Source organism: Talpa occidentalis, unplaced genomic scaffold, assembly GCF_014898055.3.
Source record: "Talpa occidentalis isolate TD23 unplaced genomic scaffold, MPIMG_talOcc4v2.1 talOcc4.16, whole genome shotgun sequence".
Classification (NCBI taxonomy): Eukaryota; Metazoa; Chordata; class Mammalia; order Eulipotyphla; family Talpidae; genus Talpa; species Talpa occidentalis.
Window position 1 is genome coordinate 67,280,026 of NW_023601653.1, and position 19,869 is coordinate 67,299,894.

General features: G+C 39.2%; 1 protein-coding gene across 2 annotated transcripts; it reads left to right on the forward strand.

The window, feature by feature from the left end:
* The first annotated feature begins 145 nt into the window (after positions 1 to 145).
* On the forward strand, positions 146 to 19,349 carry CLEC1A (C-type lectin domain family 1 member A). 2 transcript variants are annotated; one of them, XM_037514367.2, is made up of 6 exons: positions 146 to 513; positions 8,829 to 8,927; positions 11,448 to 11,624; positions 14,279 to 14,430; positions 17,114 to 17,232; positions 18,244 to 19,349. In XM_037514367.2, the coding sequence occupies exons 1-6, from the start codon at positions 399 to 401 to the stop codon at positions 18,392 to 18,394; spliced, it is 813 nt and encodes a 270-aa protein (XP_037370264.1). In that variant the 5' UTR covers positions 146 to 398; the 3' UTR covers positions 18,395 to 19,349. The 2 variants fall into 2 exon arrangements, with proteins under 2 accessions (XP_037370264.1, XP_037370265.1); XM_037514368.2 differs by lacking the exon at positions 8,829 to 8,927.
* The last annotated feature ends 520 nt before the right edge of the window (positions 19,350 to 19,869 follow it).

Below are 19,869 nucleotides of genomic sequence, written 5' to 3' on the forward strand. Positions count from 1 at the left end.
CTGCCTACCAGGTTCTGCGCTTCACAGTCTGAAAGAACCACTGAGCAATTGTTCAGTCTTGCCTTCTTGGCACTGTAGTTACTACACAGGAAGTACAAACAGATGAACAAAAAAGATTCCAGGACCTCTCTGATAATTATTCAGGCAGAAACAACCCAAACAGAAAACACATGTGATTTCCCCTCCGCCTGACCAGTTGGCATTCAGAGAACAGGCTCCCAGAGGAGGGCCGGGCCTCTCCAGTCAGGAACTGGAGTCAGAGGCTTCCCCTGCTGCTTGCTGAGAGAGAAGGGCACTAGGAATGCCTGTCAGTGGCTCCGTGCTGGATTGGTGTCACGGTAGCCAGGCGGCTCCGGGCGATCCCACCACCTCTCAGCCTCGCCCCTGCAGGAGTCGGGATGCAGGCCAAGTACAGCAGCACGCGGGACATGCTGGATGCCGATGGGGACACCACGATGAGCTTGTACTCTCACGCCTCTACTACGAGCCAGCGGCCAGAGCGTGGGCACACAGGTACTCGTCTCCCGGGGTGCAAATAGAGCCCTTGAGAAATGCTCGAATGACCTTTGTCTCCTGGGAATATGCAAAATGCAGGAACTAGAGAAAGAAGAGAAAGGGCTTACGATTTACAATAACGTGCAACTGTACTTTTTAAGGCAGGTGCGTTGCATAAAGGAACATTTATCTATATGATACTAAAATATAAACTCAGTATATACGCCAATGTTTGCTTTTCTGAAATCCGCCTGTAGCTGGCATAATGGTTTGCAGTTGAAAGTGTGTTGTTTTTACCAAGTAAGGTTAGCACAGAGGTGAGATTGCATGTACGAATTCAGATTTCTGGAAACTGTCTTTTTGCTAGTATTGAACTCAGGGCTTTTAAGGAAGTCTTCCAAGGAGCTACATCAGCCCTGTATTTTTGCATCTTGAAGTTGTGAGGCCTTGCAGAGTCCTGTCAACATCAGGGATTTGGTTTCATCAACTGTGAACTGAAAGGGATAAAAGCAAATGTTTTCTAAGTTCCCTTCAGCTCTGAAATCCTGATTTGATGACCTAAGTAGTGGCCTCAGTCACAGTTAGATACCATTCCTAGTCCTTGTGCTACTGTTGATTCCAAGAATTTCATTGAGATGACAATAAAAACTTAAAAATATTAATTTTAGTTCCAGTTAGCTTCCATCTTACAATTTTATTTCCAATTATTCACCTGATGGCATAGTAATATTTTTTTTTTTCAGTCATAGAAGAGAGAACTCACACACTCAGAGAAGGAACTTGTTTCCTGGGTGATTCAATCAATATAAGCCAGAAATATGACTTGAGTTGTAGTGAAAAGAAATCCCATTGTGATAGAAGTAAGACCAGGTTCTAATACCAAACATATCTTTACTGTGTGATATTTGGCATGTTAGTTAAGTATTGTGGGGCCTCCAGCTTTGATAAAATATGGAGAGTAATCAGTATATTGAGCTTTTTATATGTTTTAAACACTTCATGCATATTAATTCATATCAACTTGAAGTAATGTTAAATGAAAGTAACAAACCTTGTTTTTTGTAGTCAGAACATTATACATTTTAATTTTATTTTTATTGATTAATTTTATTGCATATATGTAATGAAAAATAACAATAATAAATATTTAACAGGTATGTTGACATATCTATAAACATGACTTATCTATTAATTCTGACGTCTGAAATCTCTCTATATATATTCTATATTTTATTCTATATATTTATTTTATAGTAAAGTACCATTATTTTATATCCTTGTTAGCTTTTTTGACAGTATAGGATGTCTCCCCTCAGGTGTGGTCCAGGTTGCTCTCCCACTACCAAAGCACCCACAGTCCTCTCCCAGAGTCCACTGTGCTCTCCCTGCCCCCACACCTCTCTCCCCCACTTCTCATACCTCTCCTTTTCCCTCCCCACCCCTCTTTGGATGCCTTAGATCTAAGGTAAGCTTTCAACTTTCAAGGGAATAAAACCTCTCCTATATGATGGTTATGAGCATTAAAGTTGATATACTATGTAAAGAACTTGCATATCATATCAAAAAATGTACTATTTTGTAAGCTATTAGGGAATAGGATTTCCAGCCTCCTTGATTCCAAGCAAAGTGATAAAGTGTCAGTTTCAGTAGCTACTTGACTTTTATAAAGGGAGATGATACTTTTTCTTCCAAAATATCTTGAGAAGAGTCAGCTAGTAGGGCTGTGGTCTTATATGGCTTGTGTATAAACTTCATTTTTCACCTTTGACTAGAGCCAGGAATTCTCACCAGGATTGGAGACTAGTATCATCAGGAACAGACTGTACAAGTACATTCTGCTGAGATTGAAGGGTGGAGAGGAAGTGGAACACGATAAAATACTAACTGAAACATCTGGCAACCTTTCTGAAAGAGAAGGAATTTGAACAAGTAGGAGTGGAGGTTACAAAGAAGTGTCATAGAGGCAAACATCTGAAAATAGTTATCTTCCCCTCTATGTAAGACCTCTTGCTTTCATCTTTTGATAATGCAAATATTTAGAGGAATTTTTCTACAGAAGTCCAGTTATTTCTTAGGAAAATAGATCTGGTATAATTTTACTGTTAAAAACAATAGAACAATAATCATGCTGGTTTTGGGCCATATAGACCATTAAGATTCAACCTAATATAGCATGATTGTGGGAGGAAATTATTATTTTTTTTATTTTAGAAACAACAAAAATAAATGATATGCATTCTTTTTTAAGACTTTATATTCAGTATAAAAGCTTTGTCTATGTTAAAAAATGCCAAACAATTTAGAATAAAAAGTGAAAATGAAAGGCAATACCCTGACATCTTCTTTTCACAACCTTGTGCTCAGAGCCACACTACATCAAGTGTTGTCACAAAGTGTGAGGACACAGTGCCAACTATAATATGACCCTTGTTTATCAGGATACTTTAATTCTAGTAGAATTGTTAACAAGCAATACTTGTGGTAAGGTTTCATGGTGGAAACATGTGTGTGGCACCATGGAGAGCTTGGGTACTTCTACTGGTTAGGGGCAGAGGAGTTCGGGAAAGTTTGGAGAAACAGAATGACTATTGATTTGAGTTGACTTGAATATGCTCCACGTGATATGGAATCAGGATTGGGGTGTGTTTAAGGGGCATCACAAGCAGATGGATCTGTGAGAGGATAGTCATGATGGCTTTAAATAAAGTTGTCTGACAACGCAAAGTTAAGTCATGTTATGATGGAGGGACAGAGCTTGACAAGAGTAAGTCTGGTCATTGAGGATCTACTGTGTTATATTGGGCTGTTTTGATTCTATTCTATCTTGGTTCTATTCAGTAGGTAAAATAAGGTCAATGAAGGATTTGAACAGTAACATGATCGAGCTTGTATTAAGGGAAGATAATTTAGACTGCAGTGAGGAGGCTGGATTGAAAGAGTGCAATTGAAAGAGTAAAAGAGTGTTATAGGTGAACACTATCCCCAGATTTGGCTCTAGTCTAAGCATGAGATTAGGAGAACTGAACCAAAGTAGTATGGGGATGAGGAGGAGGCATCAGATATGAAGGGTGTCATAGGACAGAATTTAAAGATTTGGTGTCCTTTGTCAAGGACAAGGAAAAGGAGAACACTAGTGGATGAGGTTCCCTCTGAAGTTATGTGGAGGGTGCTGCCGTGTACCGAGATAGAAAGGACAGGAGGAATGGGAAAGATGATAAAGTGTATTTGAGTTTAAGATGCTTGTAAGAGAAGGAACAGGCAGTTGGAGTTGCCCAAAGACATCTGTTATATCCAGACTGTGGGTTGGGGTAAGGATTCTGAGCTGCACAGATATAGGGGAATTATCAGCATTCAGGTAGGAATTAAACTTTTTGAGAATGAGTGAATTCTCTGAAGAGAAGATAAAATGAAATAACGAAAGAACAGAAAAGGGCCTCCCTGGTGGTACAAAGGGTTAAGATGCAACCTATGAAGCTATGGGTCGCCACTGCAGCACAAGTTAGATCCCTAGCCAGGGAGCTACCCACATGGCATAGCAGACCTCTCCTGTCTCACACGCTGCTTCTGTCAGCAGTGTATTTCAGTCAGTCTGCTGGTTCTACTCCCCAGTCTCTCTCTGGTGAATCCTTTCACCACCACCACCCAACCCCTCTGGCCAGTACCCCAGTTCTTATATGCATAAATAAATAAATCTTAAAAAAAAAAAAAACAGAGAAGTGTGCCAAGGATCAAATCTTAGGAGTAAGAGATTCCAGAAAGAGCTACCAAGATTGAAAAGTTGAGAGTGGCCGAAGTAGGACCAGGAGGAAAAGGCATCTAGAATACCAAGACATAACAGCTTCAAGAGAAATTCAAATGCTAATAAACAGTGAATTTCTAAAATAAAAAGCAATACATGTTTCAGAGAGCTCAAGTTAGAAGCTGGATAAAAATTTACACTTTTAGCAGTAAGGAGGAAAACAGATTACTGGTAATTTTTGAAAGGAACTAATAGTTAAGCACGAAAATAAACAATTTAAATCATTTTATTTTCTTCCTCTCTTCTTTTGAGGAGACTAGCTGTAAAAGGAAAAAATAAAAAGCATGACTTACTATGGGGTTGAGTGCTTTTTAATTATTTTTAAGGTGTAGGAGATTGAAACTCAATTATAGTTTGAAAAGAAGTACCTGGAGAGCACTTTACAATAATAATGCACCTAGAGAGCAAGAATGGGTTGACGGATAGGTCAAAATTCCTGCTGGAGACTAAGTGCAATCCTAACAACACAATACAGAAAATTGCTTGCTTTAAAAAAAACCCGTTGAATGATAAATTCAAGTTCCACTTTCTCCCTACTCACATCCATTATAATGTTCTTGAATTTTCCCTAAATTTTTAGCTTCATTTTCTCAACTGTAGCTAAACCTTTATTGCAGAGTCATGGCATAAATCACTTATAGTGGATTCCACGTGTGTCTCTGAGCACACTCAGAGACATCAGCATTATGAGGCAGACACTGAGGAGACTGGTTTTAGGCAAGCAGAGAAGTAGAAGGAATAGTTTGAACAGACACAAGAAAATGTTATGTGGGGCTTCCCCGGTGATGCAGCGGTTGAGCGCAGGGTTGCAAAGCTGCCCGAAGCCTCTGCAGCGCCGGTTCGATCCCCGGCTGCTCCCCAGCCACCGGAGGAGGGTCCCACATGGCGCGCAGACCTCTCCTGCCGCCCGCTGCTCCCCTCAGCAGTGTACTTCGGTCCTTCTGCCTGCTCTGCTCCCCGCTCTGGCTCTGGTGAATTCTCTCACCCTCCCGCGCTTCTGACTATACCAAGTGCATGTATAAATAAATAAAAATAAATCTTTAAAAAAAAAGAAGAAAATGTTATGTGGTAATATTGACTATATGTCAGAAATCACAGATGGAAGTAGGATTAAAAATGTTACTGTGTTTATTCACCTGCATAGTTTTGAACAAAGTGACATTGTCTCTGACTCTATAAGGCAGGGAGGAAGTTTTCCAGGCAGATGATGGGGATTCTGGGGGGAATTTCCCATGGTGAGGACCATGTGTGGAAAGATAAGATCAGAGCAGTAAGAGCTAGCCTGGTGCACACGTAAGAGATGCAGCCTGTGTAGCCTTTTATCATATGGTTTTAGGAAGAGGATACAGGAAAGTGGTGTTTTTTTCTATGTATATCTCATTATTCCTGGGGATGTTTAGCTCATTCCTTGGCCTGTGCACACCTTTTTCTAAGCATGCCTCAGGAGACAGGAGTTCTCCAAAAAGTAAAACCCTAAGAAAGCTGAGCCAAGCTGAAGACCCTCCCAGGCATCTTATTTTTCTTATTTTAGGTCAGGGGCAGTCCCTAGAGAGAGACCTCATTATGATCAGGGGCACTTGGAATAAAATTCAGGAACATTAAACCCACAGTTAGAAAGAAAAATAACTACAGGGGAAAATAGCATCAAAGAGAAAGAAACTGTGAAATGTTTAATTCTATAGTCTTTGCATCCTGGAAGCCTGGTGTCCTAGGGACTGACTATGCCCTGGGGTTCTGGTTCCCTGGATCTTAAATAAAACAGGTGAGATTGTGAATATTGAGGAATGAGGGATGGAGGAGGAAAGAAAGGGTTGGGGAAAGGAGAGAGGCAGGAGGAAGAGGAGCTGTGTTAAGCTAAGCCTGCCCTCTGCTGACAGAAATATTGCAGGAAAGTCCATAGATTTTTAAAAACTGACCTATAAAGTTTAGTTTTAGATAACCTTCTGTGCCTCTAAATATCACATTGTTTTAGGTAATATTAATTTGTCATAATTTCATTCTTCATTCGTTCAAATATGTATTCAGCACTTACATGCCAGGCACTATTTTCAGTATTAAAAATGTAAGAGTGAACAAAATAGACAAGATCGCTGTTCTAGTGCAATGGATACTCAAGGGAAAGGAGATAGACAAAAAGAAACAAAAATCTGTGAAAATGTTACTCAATAATCTTATTTTTAAAAAACTTCTTAATGGAAGGACCTGCTGAAGATGACCCATGGACACCCCCAAGGACGTGGGTTGCAGCTTAAAGCTGTGGGGGGGGAACACCCATACACTACCTGCACTGACCTCACCTGACACACCAGCACAGGCAGAGCTGACACTACAGGGTCACTCCTGATCAAAGACAAACAGAAACCACTGTGAGGAGGGGTCTCCCTAGTGGTGCAAGGGGTTAAGCACAGCATTGTGAAGCTATCCGCAGCCACTGCAGCACAAGAGAGCTCCATCCCCATTCAGGGAGGAGACCCTCATGGTGCAACAGACCTTTCCTGTTGGCCCGCTGCTCCCCTCACCAGTATATTTCATTACATCTGCTGTTCTGCTCCCCACTCTGTCTTTGGTGAATCCTCTCACCCCCGCATCTCTGGCCTGTACCCCAGCTCTTGTATGCATAAAGAAATAAATCTTAAAAAAAAAAGAAAGAAAGAAACCACTGTGAGGAGATCATCGGAGTGAGAGGAGAGTAAATTCCGGTTCTTCCCCTGCCACACACCAGGAAGCTGAAAAAGGTAGAGGACAAGAATTGTTACTTTAAAATGCACTTTTATTAGATCAGCCAGCTAATCTGAGAAAGTCGAGCATCATGCCAGAAAGAAAAGGTTCTAACTGGCTATTTTATAGCGAGTTAAACAAAGACAGTTCATTATCAGTGATGGGAGTTTCACTCCAACTGGTTAACTTCAGGGAGTTTTATGGAGTTCTGTCTCCTTGGTAGCTCCCCCTCCTCAGTTTGGAACCACTCAATCTCTGACAGAAACGGTGTCCATCACTCTTCCTGGCACCTCATGTTCTGGGAAGTTAACTCAGAGCAAACAGGTCACAGGTCAAACAGTGTGTGTGGGCATGATGCACAGTGCCCTTTCACCCTCCCCACCCCTTCTCAGGTCATCAAGGGATGCATCAACTAGGTTGAGTCAAGATGAAAACTATGTGTAGAATTTTAGTCTAAGTGCAATAAAGTTAATGGGGGTTTTCAAGGTGGGAAGAAGCAACATCAAGTATACAATTTTTTAAAAAGCGATTTTTTGGTGAAAATCTTGAATTTTATTCTTCATGCAAGGCAGCCCATTGGCAATTTTGTGTAGGAAAGATTAAGCAAAAAAAAATTGACTTCTGAAAAGGGATCAATGTCAGTGCCATGATTTTAACTTGCTTTCCATATTATATTGTTTCAGAGGATAATCATCCTATTTCTGTACCTTTTTTGTCACTTCCTATCCCCCATTTGGAAGGAATGTCAAGCACAAACCTCTGTGCCTAGAATATATCATGCAGAGGACTTTGCAAGAAAGGAAATGAATTTGCGTGTTTTCAACCTTTCTGTTTTAGAACTTCCTTGGGTTCCCAAGTAAAATGGAAATCACAGGTCACAAAGGGATCAAAACTTGTTTGAGCATTTTGCCCTGTTTCTAGATGCTTCCTGTGCCTGGCAGGGAAGGAGGGTCCGCCTTGGCAGATAAAACAGGTCATCTAGATCGATAGATGCGCTTTCTCTAGGTGATGGGTTTGCTCATGACTCAGCAGAATCTCTGCAATTACACAAGGCAGACCTGAGGGCGTGGGCAAGAGGAGAATGCTGGCTACAGCTTTACAGTTTTATTTTAAATTACTGAACTGGTGCAGAAGTGAGATAGCATAGATCCATCCTTGAGAAACTGATGATCATGGTTTCTTTATCATCTGTTTTTGAAGAGATAGAAATCGAATGCACTCACAAAATCCTTAGCAAAGAGTGACTTTCAACCAAGAAATTCTCAAAAAAGAAACAGCAAAATGATCATTTCTCATTATTGCTAACAGATTTTGTTAGGGGGAAATGGTGTTCTGAGTTAATCCCATTTAGAAAAAGTCTGTACATGGAAGTAGGCTGTGGTGGGGGAGGATTATGGGGGAATCCCTGTTTTCAAAAGTAACAAATTAATTACCTATCCTCTCTGATGAGGTGAAAGATAACTTCTTGTTAAGACATTTTCATGAGTCTTTTATAATGTGGACTTCCACCAAAAAAGGAATACAAACAACCATATCAATATGTGGTGATATAGAATTTGATTCAGGGCAAAGGGAGAGTGGAGGGGGTGATAGAATGGGTGGGGCTTGAGAAAGAATCTAACTGAACTCAGTGAGACTTGGCCTTGTGCCCTGTGGCGATGTTTCTGAGGAAGAGGGAGGTTATCTGTCCCCTGATTACCATTGTCCTGCATAATTTGTTCTTTCCCAGAACCAGCTCCTCTCACTGGCTGCTGACATAATTCCAAGAGGAAGAAGCAACCAAACCCTGCCTATTTTTTTGTTGTTGTTCCCTCAGAGCCCAGGCCTCCCTCTTCAGTGTGGCGTCCAGCGGCCCTGACCTTGCTGACCTTGTGCTTGGTGCTGCTGATTGGCCTGGCAGCCCTGGGGTTTGTGTGTAAGTCCGCGCTCTGACTTGGGGGAGGATCCTGGTTCCAAGGTTTGTCTAGGCTAAGAAATATTTGTTATGGATTCTTTTTCTAACTTTTATTCTGGAGCCTTTAGATAATTCAGTGTGTTTAATTCTGATGCACCCATTTGAATGATGAGTCCTGGAAGGAGATTCAAAAATCAATCCCACTAGATTTTAACATTCTGTTTGAGATAAGAAGTTTTTGTCTTTTATGTCAATATTTAAAATCAGCACTTTTTAGTAAAAGTGCACTTTAGCCTGCTTCCATTCCACAAACGTGTTACAGCTGCAGTGGTTTTTGCTTAGTATGTCTGAGTCAGTGGGATAATATAGAGGGAAGAGATTTCATTTATATTCTACCCTTTCAGTAGAAAAGCAGGTCAGGTCCTCAATCACTACGATATGTTTAAAAAGCCCAGGAAATTACAGAATCATTTTGCAAAACTTGTGTAAATCACAAGAGGAAGAATGCATATGCAGAAGTCCCAACTTCACTTGGGAGTGGGCAAACTTACTTCTCTTAGGGTGCAAAAGAAGTCACCCCATAGCCCCCTGGGATCTTCTCAGTATCAGACAGGTTAGCAATGGGAAAACAGTCGATTTAATGACAAACATATGGAGGATTTATATGACTGTAAATTCTAAAGAATAAAGGAGACTAGAAATATTTGTCCTGCCTTTGGGAACCTGGGGCTTCGAAGACAGACAGGGAGACACCTCACGGGACATGCAAGAAGGGGGTGACCTCATCCTTACCACGAGAGGAAAGATAAGATTCTTAGATAGAGAGAACATGTTTACTGATAAACCTGGATGAGACTCCCAAACAGCCTTCTTCCAGGTCATAAAAGAGGAAGCAGTGGTTGCTTCTTCAATTAGGAAAAGGACAAGCACTTAAGACAAGATCATCTCTTCGATCAGAAGGTGGAAATGAAGGACTTAGGCAAGAACAGCAGCTTCTCCTGGGTTTTAGGAGCCTCACTGATCTTGTTATAGGACAGGGAGAGGGGCAGCCCAAGCCCCGCAAACCTGCCTATTCTAAATGGGTTCTGCCATCCGCCGCATCAACACAAAACATATGAGACTTTAATGGGAAGGAACTTTAATTAGGAAACAATACAGGAAAGGCAAAGAATCTAGTTTCTAAATGAAGCACCCAAAGTTACCCATCTCCTCGTGGGTAAAAGTCCATCCATATGGGATCGGCCCAGAACAAGGCCCCAAAGCCTGCTAAAAGTCTAAAGCATCTTCCAGTGGGGACCCACAGAAAAGGGTCACAAACAACCGGACAAGTCCGGAAGGAAAAGAGCAAAATCAACATCAAGATAAAAGCTGCCATTGTCACCTCCCCACGGGTCTCACCCACATCTGTGTCACCCAGTCCACGACCAAAAGACAAGCGCAGTTTCTTCACGTGTCTCTAGGCTCCATGCGCCTCCTCCAGGTCTCCTGGCTCCATCCTGCTTCCTTCCTCAGTCTCTTCTGCAGCTTCTCCTCTTCCTGCTCAGCTCCACCCTCCCTTGGGTGGGGCAGGGAACCTCCCCCTTTCCTGGGGACCACCCTGTTACAATCTCAACTTAAAACAATCTGTATTCTTAAATGATGATTAAAGTCCTCCTGAAACTCACAGAGTATGGACTGGCCCAAACTAATTTCCAAAGTAAGGTGTAAGAGGGCCTATCTGACTCTTTTAGGGAGAGTGACCCCACTGTTGATCAGATGGAGCTCCTATTGTAATCTTTCCTGAATATTGAAGAAGGTGGATTAAGGTAAAATGTCACATAGATGGGATTTTAAACTTTATAAATTGGATTTTTTTAGAAAATTTTAGAAATTTTGTGATCTTAAAATTAAAAAATATGTATATATTCCTTAGTGTTTTACCCTAACCCCAAAACTGTTACTTCATTTTGGTATAACTATTGTTTAGCAATGACAATTTTTTTGGCATATAAGGCAACTCTCATGATTCATGCAGGATTTCTCTTTTAGATTTAGAAACCTGTTGTTTAAACCCAAGTGTTGAAATTTTTTAGCCAACTGATACTAAGGAAGTTAATTTTCCTCACTGAGCACAATTGAAAATATGTACAAATACAAACATAAAAATGATAATATGATTATTTCAATGATAGAAGCAAACAAAATATGGTACACTTTTGATACTTAAAATGATCTATAGATAAATGGATTTATGGTTTTAGGTTGAATAATTGGAAGTAAATACAAAAACTTACATTGAGTAAATATGGTTAAGGAGTTGCCTTTGCCAATAGAAAGTGCATAACTCCACATTTTCAGCTAAGGAAACAGATTTATAGAAATTAATTTGTTCAAAGCAATACAACTTATTATGTACTAGATTCTAAACCTAATATAAGCATTATGATATCTCAGACCTGCGATCTTAAACAATAGGCTGTTTTGTCTTCATTATATGCAAAAACACAAATAGAAATGGAAATTTAAAAAATCTGTCCAGTCTGATTTGGTAACTTGGGTTAGTTTTTCAGTTCTACCAGCTCTCCAATACTCAGAAAGAAAGCATTTCTCAAAAGGAAGAAAGATTGGGGAATCTCTCCAGACAGCTGCAATCCCTCCAAATCCAGAACAGGAAGCTTGTAGAAACTCTGCAGCGTGTAGCTGAAAAACTGTGTCGTGAGCTCTATAACAAAACTGGAGGTAAGTGACTCCTCTCTGCAGAGCTCTCCTTTGCCTCAGGACACTGCCAATATAGTGCTGACTCCCTATCAGTTTACCAGGGAACTCTACTATTTAACTGGCTGTCTGGCAAATTTAGTGGTTTGTGTATCCAGATTATCACCAATGATCGGGTCCAACATCAAGAATTTCTTGAGGACCTCCCTGATGGCCTAGGTGTTAAGTTTCAGCATTATTACTGCTGTGGCCTGAGTTTGATCCCTGACCAGGGGTTAACCCACATATGATGCAGCAGACCTCTCCTGTCTTACCTGCTGCTCCCCCCAATAGCGTATTTCAATAAACCTGCTTGTTCTGCCCCTACTCTGTCTCCAGTGAATCCTCTCACCACCACCCCCTGCACCTCTGGCCTACACCCCAGTTTGTTTATGCAAAAAAAAAAAAAAAGAATTTCTTGAGATTCATAGAGTTTATTTTTTTAAAGATTTATTTATTTATGTGCACAAGAACTGGGGTACAAGCCAGAGGTGTGGGGGCTGGTAAGAGGATTCACCAGAGACAGACTGGGGAACAGAACAGGCAGATTGACTGAAATACACTGCTGAGGGGAGCAATGGATGAGTCAGGAGAGGTCTGCTGTGCCATGTGGGTAGCTCCCTGGCTGGGGATCTAACTTGTTCTGCAGTGGCTGTGGATAGCATTATAGGTTGTATCTTAACCCCTTGCACCACCAGGGAGTCCCGATTCAGATATTTTAAACTATAAAAACAATTAACTTTGAATAACCAAAAGAATAGTACTGGTAAATAAAATGCAGGGTTATTGGCCAATTTACTTTGGCACACAAAGACCTAGGAGTAGCATACATTTCAAAATTTTTTTTACAAATTTTTCCCCATTAAGAGTGAATGAAAGCAGGGCCTCCCTGGTGGTGCAGGCAGTTGAGCGCTGCACTGTGAAGCTGCCCACAGCCCCTGCAGTGCGGGATCGATCCCGGCTAACTGGAGAGAATCCCACATTGTGAAGCAGACCTCTCCTGTCTCACCCGCTGCTCCCCTCAGCAGAGTATTTCGTCTGTCTCCCTGTTCTGTTTCCCGCTCTGTCTCCGGTGAATCCTCTTACCCTTCCGCGTATCTGGTCTGTACCCCGATTCTTTTATAAAAATAATTAAATAAATAAATCTTAAAAAAAAAAGGTGAATGAAAGCATAACTAAGTTTCTAAAATTTTAAGAATCGAATAGGTATCATGTTAAAATGTAGGTAAACTGAATTAAATTCCAGTTAATTTAATGTCATATGACACTTAGTTCCTATATTTATAACCATTACCTACACAGTCAGTCTCATCCTTGTCTGTGCACTTCTCTTACTTTGACATCCATCTTCATTTCTAATACATAGAGATTTACCATTCCAATCCATGCTTGATTTAGTAGTTATGTAATTTTTTTCTAAAATTTATCTACTTGCATTTAGAATGAGAACAGTTCATATACTGTTGGTATATATTACTGAAACAGGGCAAGCTAGGGTTATTATGCAGTTTTAGGGATAGTGCAGGAGGGGACCTCTGAAAAATTTAGGGAGGCTTCAGAGATAAGGACAAGCAAGGGAAAATAACCCATTCCATTAGGAAAAACAAACATGCCAGGACCAAGGACAACATTGTTAATGCTGGTCCTGGTTTCCTTCAGGTGGTAAAGGGAGGCGGAGATTGGAGAAATGGAGAGTGGTTTAATTTATGGTCACATTAGAAGGGCAGCTGTTTAACTTCAATGCAGGGATGTCCATCCAGAGGACTGGGCCATAAATTTAAAGATGCAACAAATGGGGAAAGAAAAAGCTGTTAGATAAGGAACGTAAAGATCCCCCTACTCAGTAGCAAATTAAGTGAGACAGCCGAGAACTAACCAATCACAAAGAAACTGGGGCAGCTTTAGAATAATGAGGGAAAAAAGGTCTATATTCCCTAAAACACGACTCCACTTTGGCTTCCTTGCCCCTCCCAGGCCTGGTTCCCTGGCCTGGGAGTCCCACTTTATTTCTGCTCTTTTCCTCCTCAATAAACTTTTTCTTTCTATAAATGAACCTGCCTCTTCTCGCTTGCTTGCCTGAGCGTCTGCGAAGTTGCTGCTGCGGCTTCGTGAGACACCAACCATGGGGGGTCTAGTGGCTGGGACTCAGTGCTGCCCTGCAGCCTGGGATCCGTTCCTGGCTGGGAGACTAGACCTGACAATTCCGGCATCATTACCTTTTAAAAATCTTTTCAGTGTTATGTAAGAGGCATTTGATAAAGAAAATTATTGTTTCTTAAATAAAATGCATATTGAGTTTCTGAACAAATGAAATTTCTTTATGAAACTGAATTTCTTTCTATATGCTGAATTATATAGGTGAGGAGCAGGGATGTTCTAATCATTCATTACTACATTCCAATGTCCATGAAAGGGGTAGTATCTGTTTTAATTTCCAATGTATATTCAGTACCAATTACAATTCCTGGCATATGGTAGTTATTCAGCAGACATTTGTAGCTATCATTGCTGAGACAATTAAATAGCTACAAGAAAAGGAATCAATTATTTCTTGGATCATCAAATACTATATAAATTTTAAGAGAGGGGAAACAGTAGACTTTCATAGAAAATAACATTAAAATTGGTTTCTTTCCAAGAACACAAATGCAGCCCTTGCCCAGATTCATGGAAATGGCATGGGGACAAATGCTACCAATTCTCTAAAGAGAGCAAGAGTTGGCAAGGCTGTGAATACTTCTGTTTTGCTGCGAACTCGACCATGCTGAAGATAAATACACAAGAAGTGCTGGTAAGATTCTGAAGCTTGGTCAAAGTCCTCTCACAAACAGGTCTTTGAAAGAGTTATGCAAGAAGATTCTAAGCAGTCAAGCTCCAGTCTCCCACTTACTGCAATCAAGACTTAAGTGTTAGTCCTATTGTTTTGAAGGGGCCCCTGATATATACCGAGTTCTGTTCTCCATAAATGCTAACCCCATAGAAACATGAGAAAAACTCTTCAAACACACCATCAATCAGGAATCAAATATAGAATGTCTTCATTTCTTACCTCTTTTGGTTTAGGTAAGAAAGGAACAATATTGATACAATATCAGAAAGACAAAAATATCACTTCCTGCTATTTCATTGTGAAAGTGACAAAGATTAACATTTAATTAAATTGTTATATCAACAAATAAATAACTTACCTTCCAGAAATTTACAACCTAGAATAGATTGGTCAAGGCAAATATGAGACTAAAACTATAAATCGACATGAATTGCATAAGTACATACAATTAAAATACACTGTGAAAGTGTTCCCCTTTCTCTTGCATCTATTGTTTCTCAAGCAATATGACTATTATTTCTTTATTATTGTTTTAGTAGAGGTCTTGGCACAGAGTAGGTTATCAGCAGAAGATTATTTAATTGAAATATATGTCCAGTTAATTATGAAAATGCTTAACATTCTTCTAGTTACATCTTAATTCCTATCCACTTTCTGAAATCTGTGATGAATAGCCTTTGCAATCTCTCTCATCTATTAAAATAATATTTTTTCATCCTTTCCTAAAGAATCAATTTAGACAGAAAGGGAGGTATTTTTTTTAACTATAAAAATGTATTCTAGCATAAGTCCTTCTCGATGTTTTTGTGTTTCCTCTAATTCTTGACGGCTCAGATTTATAATTCAACTATACTACATTAAATTGCAAGAAATATTATTATAAAAGTTACATAACAAGGTGGCACAGGTGGTTGAGCACAGCGCTGTGAAGCTCTCCACAGCCTCTGCAGTGCTGGTTCCATCCCCACCAGCCATGGAGCAACCTACATGGCTTGGCAGACCTCTCCTGTCTCGCCCGCTGCTCCCCTCAGCAGTGTATTTCGTCAGTTCTGTTCCCCACTCTGTCTCTGGTGAATCCTCTTACCCTCCCACACATCTGGCCTGTATAAATAAATAAATAAACAAATAAATATTTGCATAAATAAATCTTGTATAAATAAATAAATCTTTAAAAGATAAGCTACATAACTATACTCATGCACTTCATATGTTTGTATTTATTTAAAACATCTTCATATGATTCATTTTCATCTGAATTTTTCATTTGAAAGTCCACTATTCAATTAGAAACAATATTTTCAACTATTTGTTTTGACCTGTCTACTGCATGACTGCAGCGATCATTTCATTTATATTTCCAGTAATCTGTTATTAAACCAATATATACCAATAATTACAGAGTTGAAAATATAAAAATGAGTGAAAGAATGTGTATGTTCTTTAGGAACTCAGTACAATGGAAAGACATAAAAATGGATTATTACAATAAATTCAATTTCTCTGTTAATGAGGATGAAATTAAATATAAGGAAATAGCTTTTAAATTTTCAATACCATTTTTGACCTTAAATAGGCAGCCAGTTTTTACACTAGCAAAATGGATTCATTCAGAAACAACAACAACTAAAAGCACTTATGAATTGCAGTCTCACGGTGAAAGCACACACACTTAACCCAGAACAAAAGAGGAAACTCTAATATAGGTTTTAGAGGGGCTATCCTCAAAAAAGTGTCCATTGGAGGAAACTGGAAGTTTGAAGTATGGTGGTTTCTCATTGGCTGAGCTGTTGCTAGACAAGAAGGAGTTGCATCCTCCCTCCAGTTTGAGATGGGGTATTGCTCTTCTGGGTGGGTTCCCTGTGTACACTGATTGCATATATATGAGATCACTTTTCTAGTCTCCTGATCTCATTTAAGTCAGGTTTCTGTACATTCATTTTCACAGATTATTAGAAAAAGTTATGTCACATATATAACAATATATATATACAAAATAAATATGAAAAATGTCTCTCATTTTCCTAGTCTGGGACAAAAATCATTCTTGCACATTTTTCTTTTGCCTCTTTGTTGCATTATTAAAGTACACTCTTATTATCTTCTCCTTTTCTTGTCTGTCATTTCACATATACTTATAGAGGTTATATCCCCATTTCTTCACTTTTCTATGCTTTCATTTTCCAGCATCACTTCATATCTCTTTGTAAATCTGACTCCCAAACTTTTTATATCAATCTTTGTGTTTAATATTGTGACTTTAAAATAATGGGCTATATATAAATCTTGGTTGATGTGGTCTTTTTTTTTAAAGTAAATGCAATTTTTTAAAGTTGAAGTAACATTGCATTATAAAATAAGTTTCAAGTATGTGTAATGTGGCACTTGGTTTCAGAATATCAATATCTAGTCCATACTTACTAAAATAATATAGATTCTTTAACTGGGACAAATTAGCTGAGCTCAGTGTTAGTGCCTTTTCTCTTAACTACAGTCATGGATGGAAGCAGAACTCATGTAGTTGCTCTCATGTTATAAGCACTAGTCCGCCTCATTCCTCTTTGTGTGTGTGTGTGTGTGTGTGTGTGTGTGATTAGGTTGTTATAACAGCTCTAAAGCTAAAGATTTTCTTATGTGCCTTTCACAGGACCTTGCCCTACCTCAGAGCTACTCTGAGTTTTTCTACTCTTACTGGACGGGGCTATCCCGCAATGGCAGTGGCAAGGACTGGCTATGGATGGATGGAGCCCCATACTCCCCTGAACTGTAAGCCTTCAGAACATTTTATGGGAAGGACATTTAACAGAGAGGTTTTGCTTGATTGACAGACTTCAACAATTTGGTTCCACAAAGCATTGATCAAATAACTACTTTGTATTGGATACTCTGTAGAAGGAGATCCATCTAAGATGGGTAAAATATGGAGTGACTTATGAACCAATGAGAAGAACAGATACAGAAAGTTAGCTTGATATGCAGGAATAGTTCTCTGTTTTGGGTTGCTTTCTGAAATTTTGATTTATTGAAGGGCCTGACGTCTCTCAGAGCATAATTGTCAGAAAGGGCAGGGGGAGAGAAACTGACTGAGATGGAGGGCCAGGTTGTTGTTGACTTGTGTTGTTGACTTGTTTAATGTCCCACCACAATCTGTCAATACCCTGAGATAGTATATAGTGTTTCATATTTCTTGGCTTTCTCTGCAGTGAGATGGGGAACATATCTTTAAAAATACAGCCTCTGAGAATACATTTGTTGATGATATAAACAGTAATATTACCACAAGTTAGTATCATGTGAGCATTTATATAGGAGTATGCATGGTCATACTCCTTTGAAAAAGGTCATGTGAATTCTATACAAAAATAGATTATAACTTAATTTGCCAAGACCATTCTCTATATGCCATGTAGGATTTATTCCCATGTTCAGTGTAATAATGTTAAATTTTATACTTAAATAATCTGAGTCATAAGGAAGGTACATAAGTTTTCAGTGAAATCATGATAAAATTGGATTATAATTAGTGTTTTAGTTTGTATTAAGAATAGTTTGTGTTATTTTGGTTGACCTGCTACTTCGTCTAAGAATGAGTATGGAATTTGAGGGATTGAATGAATTTGGTGGCTTCATCTTTCTAGAAAACTCATTTTGGGTGTCTATTCTATAATTTTACCAAGTTAGGTATCCCCTCTCACCCTTGCCCCCATACTTTTTGTGTACTTAAATTTTCATTTTAAAAATAATCAGTGACTAAATTAACTTTTCTCCTTTTTTAAGGTTTGAAATTATAATAGATTTCACCAGCCTGAGAAACAGAGACTGTGTGACCATCCTCAATGGAAAGGCTTTCTCAAAAGACTGCAAAGAGTTGAGGCGATGTGCGTGTGAGAGGACAGCAGCCATGGTGAAGCTTGAAATGCTCCATTAGTCCATCTGAGCCATCCCATGAAGTGACCCACTCTGCAGCTGCAACAATAACTTCAAGCTCCCTTCAGAGGAAACTGAAGACTGAAACTAGTCAGTCTCTTATTTGCACCTGCAATGGTTTGGTTTCAGTTCCATTGTCTTCCATTTGAGCTATGCTTATACAGCAACTCAGAGGTCAATGCAAAGGACATTTGAGACAGTGGGAAATGGAAAAATAATCCAGAAAGGCAAAGTCTCTGACTGCTACAAGAAGACTTTCCATGTTTCGTGTACAGGATCAAAACTCCTTCTGAGCTTGAATGCCTGCATATATTTACCAGTCATAAGGAAGTCTTATTTATGTACCCCTAACCAACCTCAGAAACCTGTAAATTTATAATCCACCTTCTTGACTTAGAGAAAACTTTCTAGTGTCTTCCTCAGCATATATTATGACCTCCCTGTTTCCATGTCTCCTTTAATATTTAGAGATGTGAGAAACTTACTAAAATAGAGGCAATAAAAGTAAGTAACAACTTTTGTGTCAATACCCAAATAGTTCATGAGAATTGAGCAATCATTCCCCACACTGTGCTGTGAAATACACAACTATTTCTTTTTGCCTGCTTCAGTGCATACTTTTTCCTTCCCAGACTCTCAAGATAGCTCCTGTCTGCTATGTTCATGGCCTACTTCCTACTGAAATAGTCCCCTTTATTACATTCTGAACTTCTTACAGTATACTTCTTCACTGTCAATTTAAGACTGCAATAGTTTCTCCATTGCCTAGGAATTTCTCCCAGAAAAGAAATTTTCTCAACTCAGTTCCATATCAGAATTAATGTCCCTCATGTTTCTCTCAGAATAAGAAGAACAAAGTCAATCTCTTTATGCACACGTATATGGTTTCAGTTCTTATTTTCTTCCATCTGATCAATTTTATATTTTTCAGGTACTAAAGATTTAATAATAATAAATATGAATAAATAATATAAATTATGTGATTTTAGAATGGATTTTTGGTTTTGGGAAAAATTTAGCATGATGTGCTTCAAAATATAACAATAAGAGTTTTAATTATTTGAGCCCTACGAGTTTTGATGGCTCTACGAGTTTTGATGGCAGTACGAGAGTACTGATTGTTTATAAAATAAGAAGTCTTTGAGAGGTATACTCAAAGCTGGGTTTGTAATAATTTCCTAAAATAAAATCCTTTGAGACAAGTTTGTCATCAACACATGGCTAAGGATGAGTAAACCGATTTGCAATTGGGCAAGTTATCCAATCGGCCTGTGGAGAAGAGAAAGACTATGACATCCAAGTATAAAGCTGGTGTCTAGACACGCCTTTCTAAGGATGACAATATGCACAAACACAACAGAGGTCATTGCAAACAACACCGTAACAGCACCTGACTTCATTGGCTTATAGATAAATCAATAAGTAATACTCTAGAATGGACAGTGTATTATAAATCTTTGTATTTCAACAGTGGAA

Excerpts from the sequence above, each read along its gene's own strand:
- CLEC1A (XM_037514367.2), top strand. The coding sequence starts at position 399 with ATGCAGGCCAAGTACAGCAGCACGCGGGACATGCTGGATGCCGATGGG. Across the intron at positions 14,431-17,113 it reads TAAATACACAAGAAGTGCTG|GACCTTGCCCTACCTCAGAG; the intron begins GTAAGATTCTGA and ends TGCCTTTCACAG. Across the intron at positions 17,233-18,243 it reads GCCCCATACTCCCCTGAACT|GTTTGAAATTATAATAGATT; the intron begins GTAAGCCTTCAG and ends TCCTTTTTTAAG.